Source organism: Lottia gigantea (assembly GCF_000327385.1).
Source record: "Lottia gigantea unplaced genomic scaffold LOTGIsca_7, whole genome shotgun sequence".
Lineage (NCBI taxonomy): Eukaryota > Metazoa > Mollusca > Gastropoda > Lottiidae > Lottia > Lottia gigantea.
This window is the reverse complement of record NW_008710370.1, coordinates 1,861,049-1,868,341: the sequence shown is the minus strand read 5'-3', so window position 1 is coordinate 1,868,341 and position 7,293 is coordinate 1,861,049. Positions and strand designations below refer to the sequence as shown.

Below are 7,293 nucleotides of genomic sequence, written 5' to 3'. Positions count from 1 at the left end.
GATACAAATGTGCTAGATTGATGTCATATTAGATGAATGGTACCTTGATTGATGTAAAATATGATGTCCCAACATGTGAGTGCAAGGAAAACCATCTACATTCGATATTTTAGTGCAACAAAATTACATCATTTAAAGTTATTTACATTTTTCTTTTTCAGTTCACTGCATATTATGAAAGTACTTTCATTATGACAAAGGATGAACTTCAAGATTTACTTGGCCACATCGAGCGCTGGTTGGATACAGACACAAATGATATTGAGACTGTTAAGCGCCTGTTAAGAATTGTTGTTCACCTACTGCGTAATCACAAGGAACTATATGACACCCTTCTTACCCTTCATGACATCAAATTATTTCAAATTAAGCGCTTTAAAGGATCAGATGAGGATATACGATTTTGGACTGGATTTTATTCGTACGAAAGCTTTAAGCTATTCTGGACTCACTTTGTTGAAAAGAACAGCCAGAATATCCGCTGCTGGGGAGTTGACAATGCCAAAACTCAGGATTCTGACTTATGTGGTCCCAAGAGGAAACTTCTTCCTATTGATGAGTTGTTCATGGTCCTGTTGAAACTGAAAAGGGGAAGTGCGATCAAGGACATTGCTGAAAGATTTGGTATTCATGAAACTCATGTATCAAGAATATTCATTACATGGATAAATATTCTGCACAAAATCTTGTCAGCTGTTGACATATAACTGTCGAGAGGTAAAATTAGAAAACACATGCTGAATTGTTTCAAATCTCTCTACAAAGATGTTCGTTTGATAGTAGACTGCAAGGAGATTAGATCAGAGCGACCATCAGACTTAGAGGTGCAATGTGCTCCTTACAGCTCTTATAAGAGTTGTAATACCTACAAAGCATTAGTGGGAATCTCTCCTAGTGACAACTTTTATAAGCCAGTTGTTTGAAGGCGCTATTAGTGACAATGAAATCACAAATAAGTCAAAACTTTCGAACATTCTGCAGCCATCAGATGCAATTATTTCTCGTAAAGTCTCACTTACGAGATTATGTGAATAGGACTGCGCAGCCGTACAAATTCATTGTACATTGTACTGCTATTAGCCGAAGTGACAGGACGTGGTCTTGTTGACTTTCAGTATTTGTCCTGGTAATTATTAACGCGGTCAATAAACTTTAAATTAATTTAAATTAATTTACCAGTGTATGTGTTGCTGACGTTGTTAGTTACTTTATCGTTGTTACGATTGTTATTACGCAGGACGTTTTGGGTTAGAGGTTATCCGCCATTTTAGTTTTGCACACGCTGTGCTTGACTTGTTTACATCGTAACTATGGCTGAGATTCAAGTTTCTCAGGAGCCATTGAAAGAAAAACTAAGGCCCTCTAGAAGCTCGGTTACTGGTTCATCAACTAAAGGTGGAAGAAAGAAAGGTTTGAATTCCGATTCTCCGAAACAGATTGATAATATCACTAATTCTTTACCTGGTTGTAGTATCGGTAACAATAATAACAGCTCGACGAGTGTGTTTAAATCTAATATTTTTGCTTCATCATCAAAATCGAAAGACGGGCCGTCAGCCGAGCCTAGTAAGGAAAACCAAACTGCTCAGAACTCTCGTTTCGATAAATTATCCAGTAAAGTTGATGAACTTTACAATAATGACAATTATGACGATAACGAATTATTAGGCTACAATGATGAAGAGTATTGTGATGATGATTTGGATGTTTTACCGGGGAAAAAAGCAAAATGTCATCTGATATGGAGTTTCCCAGACGGGGAAAAAGTTGATGTGATGTTCCAATAAATCAAGACTTGGCATCTTTGATAAATAACTGGTTCAGAGATGGTGTAGATGATGATAGGTATAACGAATTGATAAAATCTATCTCCCGTCCTAAAAACTGTGAGTCTTTAGTGACGGTTAAAACTAATCAATTAGTGTGGGATTTTCTTAGCCAGTCTACACGTACGATGGACAAGCGAATGCAGAATGCTCAAAATTCCATTATTAAAGGAGCAGTTTCGTTGTCTAAAATTACTGACACTCTTGATAGTGGACAATCTATGGATGTAAATCATGTTCTGGAACAGGCAATGGAGTCCCTAGCTCTTTTTGGACATGCCAATAAACAATTATGTTTTATTCGTAGAGACATGATGAAACCCGATATGAGGGGCGAGTATTTACATCTATGTAGTCAAAATTTGAAATACACAGACAGTCTGTTTGGTGATGACGTTTCCAAAACTGTCAAGGATATATCTGATTGCTCTCGTATAAGTAACAAGATGGGTGCTTTTCAAGGTCGCAGAGGACGAGGAAGGTCTATCCATGGTAGAGGATTTAGAGGAAGATTTTTTAGAGGTCATTATCAAGGACGTAGCTCTGGAGGTTCCTATGGTTCATATGGTTCGGACATAAAAAACTTCCAGAAGAGGGGTCAAGGTCGACCCCTCTCCCAACAAGCTCAACAGAAGTAGTTTCTGAGGCAAGTATAAATGCCGGTAAGTTTCAAGCTGGCAGGCTCTGTTTATAGGGATATGCATGGGAGAAATTAACTTTAGATTATACAATTTTAGATATTGTTAAACATTGCCATTTATAGTTTGTTGATGGGCTTATCCCTACTCAATATAATTTGCCATATGAACCTATTTTCAGTGAGCAGCATTCTGCTGTAATCACTAATGAGGTTCAAAATCTTCTGGATATGAATGTGTTACAGGAAGTCCAATTTTCGCTTGATGGCTTTGTGTCTACAATTTTTGTAAGGCCTAAACCAAATGGTAAATTTCGTATGATTCTTAACTTGAAAGAATTAAATAAATTTATTGTTTATCACCATTTTAAAATGGATAATTTCGAAACTGCAGTTAATTCAATAACTCAAGATTGTTTTTTTCGGAAGTATTGATTTCTCCAATGCATATTATTCAATATATATTGCCAAGGAACATAGAAAGTTCCTTAGATTTATGTGGAAGGATGAATTGTATATGTACACTTGCATGGCTCAAGGGTTAGCTAGTGCGCCTCGAGTGTTCACACAGTTATTAAAACCTGTGTTCTCAACTCTTCGTCGTCTTGGTTTCATCAACACTGCCTACATTGATGATTCTCTATAACTAGGGGATACAGTTGAAGAGTGTCAGAATAATATTTCTGTGACTATTGCTCTTGTGGAGAGTCTAGGGTTTACAGTTTATTATGAAAAATCTGTCCTCAAACCATCCAAAGAAATAGTTTTCTGAGGAAATGTTATTAATTCCCATACAATGACAGTTACTCTAACAGAGAAGAGGAAATCCCGTATAATACTAGCCTGTAGTCAAATTTTTAGATGTTTTAAGGCAATGATTAGGGATGTTGCTAAGGTTATTGGCTCATTGGTTGCTTCGTTTCAGCAGTTCAATATGGGCCAATGCATTATAGAATATTAGAGAGAAATAAAGATAGGGCCTTAAAATGTTCAGGCTTCAATTTTGATGCAACTATGGTTATCTCAGAAGATATGAAATCTGAAATTCAATGGTGACTCATTAATTTAGACAGTCAATATAGAGTTATCTCCCATGGGGACATTCATTTCACTCTTACCACTGATGCATCTCTGTCAGGTTGGAGTGATGATTATAAAATAGATGAAATTCATTAGAATCAGAATTTCATATTAATTATCTTGAATTACTTGCTGGATTTCATGGTTTGAAATCTTTTAATATTGACAATAAATTGCATGGTAAACATGTGAAAATACTATCAAATAATACTCTGCTGTTGCTTATATAAACAATATGGGAGGTATTAATTCTGTATGTTGTGATATGCTTGCAAAACAACTCTGGCAGTGGTGCATTGGAAATAATGTTTGGCTTACTGCAAGTCATATTCCTGGAAAATCTAATGTAGCAGATTTTGCTTCCAGGAAATTCGATGACCAAACTGAATGGATGTTAAAATCAGATATTTTCTGTAAGATTTCTAGTTTATGGGGTTTACCAGACATTGATTTATTTGCTACAAGGCTTAATTGTCAGATTAAAACTTTTTGTATCTGGAAACTAGATCCAGATGCATCTTATATAAATGCTTTTACTTTTTCATGGCATGATTTTTATTGTTATTTGAATCCTCCTTTCAGCTTATTGAACCGCTGTGTTCAGAAGATTCGTCAAGACAAGGCGAAGTGTATAATTGTAGCACCAATATGGCCAAGTCAACCATGGTTCACGAGGTTACTCGAGTTGATAGTAGATATTCCAGAGGTTCTTCCAGCTCAAAAAGATCTTCTTGTGCAGGTATCAAGCGGAGAGTCGCACCCTCTATGGGAGAGTCAAAATCTTATGACATGTCATGTATCCGGAGTCAGCTCGGAAAACAAGGATTTTCTGAAAGAGCAACAACTATCATCATGGCATCTTGGAAGTCAGGAACCACAAAACAATATCAAGTCTTCCATAAGAGATGGTTTCAGTACTGTCAAGAACAGAATAATCCACTTTGCTCATCATAGAAACTGTCGTTAATTTTTTGGCATTTTTGTTTTCTGCTGGCCTTGGTTACATTGCTCTCAACACAGCCAGAGGGGCTCTCTCATCATTAGGACTTATATTTGATGGATTTTCTGTAGGTCGTCATCCTTTGGTTATAAGATTTTTAAGAGGAGTATTTAATCTTAGACCTACTCAAGTGCTTTATACATGCACTTGGGATGTGGCTCCTGTTTTAAAATATTTGCAGACGTTATCCCCTGTTGCAGAGCTTTCGTTAAAAATTTAACACTGAAATTAGTGATGCTGATCGCTTTAATTTGTGCTGCAAGAGTACAATCTCTTCATTGTTTGAAATTGTGTAATATGTTGAAGAAGAAATCTTCATTTGTGTTCGTGTTTACTGACGTGTTAAAAGTTAGTAGGCCAAATTTTCATGCGAACTTTGTTTCGAACTATTATCCTCCAGATTGGAGACTCTGTGTATATACTTTTATGAAACAATATTTGGAACGAACTGAGAATTTACGGGAAAATATGGATGGTCATCTGTTCATAAGTTACATTAAACCTCATAATTGTGTTTCGCGGGATACTATTGCCAGGTGTTGATACCAGTGTTTTTACAGCTCATAGTGTGCGCTCTGCCTCTGTTTCTAGAGTGAAACTGAGTAATGTGCCTATTAAAGACATAATGTCTAAAGCCAGTTGGACAAATGTCGGAACTCTCAGGAAGTACTATGACAAACATGTTGTAACTAATGAAGTGTTTTCTAACTCTGTATTAAAGGTTGAAAATTTTCCTTTGTTTGCTTTAAAGATTCACATAATCTCGTAAGTGAGACTTTACGAGAAATAATTAGGAAATTAAACAGTGATTCCTCTTTACTCGAATAATTGGAATCACACTTCAACTTTACCAAGGTAAATCTTGTTTAATTTCCTAATTATGGCTGACCGTGGCTGGACCTGTGCAAACTGGCTTGCCAAAAAGGAATAAGACTAGTCACCCCACACTTTTTAAGTGGAAAAAAACAAATGGACATACCAGAACTTGTAGAAAGTCTTTTTATAGAACGAGTCTGCATTCATGTTGAACGTTGTATGGGCCGAATAAAACAATGGCATTTTTTTAAAAATTAGGTCCCTTTAACATACTGGGCACAAATCTCAGACATTTCCAGGTTTGTGCTCGACTAGTGCTATTTTGCCACACATTTATATACCTACATTACCCTACTAAATTAGTAAACTTCAGTTATTGTTGTTAATGACTGTTAGTTATTAACTTATGTAAATAAATTAGTAAATTAGTAAACTTCAGTTATTGTTGTTAATGACTGTTAGTTATAAACTTTACTGATATAGAATATGATGTCATAGATTTATATACCTACATTACCCTATTAAATTAGTAAACTTCAGTTATTGTTGTTTATAACTGTTAGTTATAAACTTTACTGATACAGAATATGATGACATAGATTTATATATCTACATTACCCTACTAAATTAGTAAACTTCAGTTATTGTTATTAATGACTGTTAGTTATTTACTTTACTGATAGAATATGATGTCATAGATTTATATACCTACATTACCCTACTAAATTAGTAAACTTCAGTTATTGTTGTTAATGACTGTTAGTTATAAACTTTACTGATATAGAATATGATGTCATAGATTTATATACCTACATTACCCTACTAAATTAGTAAACTTCAGTTATTGTTGTTAATGACTGTTAGTTATTAACTTATGTAAATAAATTAGTAAATTAGTAAACTTCAGTTATTGTTGTTAATGACTGTTAGTTATAAACTTTACTGATATAGAATATGATGTCATAGATTTATATACCTACATTACCCTACTAAATTAGTAAACTTCAGTTATTGTTGTTTATAACTGTTAGTTATAAACTTTACTGATACAGAATATGATGACATAGATTTATATATCTACATTACCCTACTAAATTAGTAAACTTCAGTTATTGTTATTAATGACTGTTAGTTATTTACTTTACTGATAGAATATGATGTCATAGATTTATATACCTACATTACCCTACTAAATTAGTAAACTTCAATTATTGTTATTTATAACTGTCAGTTATTAACTTTACTGATATAGAATATGATGTCATAGATTTATATACCTACATTACCCTACTAAATTAGTAAACTTCAGTTATTGTTGTTAATGACTGTTAGTTATAAACTTTACTGATACAGAATATGATGACATAGATTTATATATCTACATTACCCTACTAAATTAGTAAACTTCAGTTATTGTTATTAATGACTGTTAGTTATTTACTTTACTGATAGAATATGATGTCATAGATTTATATACCTACATTACCCTACTAAATTAGTAAACTTCAATTATTGTTATTTATAACTGTCAGTTATTAACTTTACTGATATAGAATATGATGTCATAGATTTATATACCTACATTACCCTACTAAAATAGTAAACTTCAGTTATTGTTGTTAATGACTGTTAGTCATTAACTTATGTAAATAAATTAGTAAATTAGTAAACTTCAGTTATTGTTGTTAATGACTGTTAGTTATAAATGTTACTGATATAGAATATGATGTCATAGATTTATATACCTACATTACCCTACTAAATTAGTAAACTTCAGTTATTGTTGTTTATAACTGTTAGTTATAAACTTTACTGATACAGAATATGATGACATAGATTTATATATCTACATTACCCTACTAAATTAGTAAACTTCAGTTATTGTTATTAATGACTGTTAGTTATTTACTTTACTGATAGAATATGATGTCATA

General features: G+C 33.5%; 2 protein-coding genes across 2 annotated transcripts; both read left to right on the top strand.

Annotated features, from left to right (window-relative positions):
• Positions 1-359: 359 nt before the first annotated feature.
• On the top strand, positions 360-704 carry LOTGIDRAFT_77036 (hypothetical protein; the record flags this gene model as incomplete). The annotated part of the gene is made up of 1 exon (XM_009065352.1): positions 360-704. A coding segment is annotated over one exon (345 nt), but the record flags the coding sequence as incomplete, so codon positions are not given.
• A 606-nt stretch (positions 705-1,310) lies between these two features.
• Positions 1,311-2,464, top strand: LOTGIDRAFT_154983 (hypothetical protein; the record flags this gene model as incomplete). Its single annotated transcript, XM_009065492.1, has 2 exons — positions 1,311-1,777; positions 1,825-2,464. The coding sequence occupies 2 exons, from the start codon at positions 1,311-1,313 to the stop codon at positions 2,462-2,464; spliced, it is 1,107 nt and encodes a 368-aa protein (XP_009063740.1).
• Positions 2,465-7,293: the final 4,829 nt, after the last annotated feature.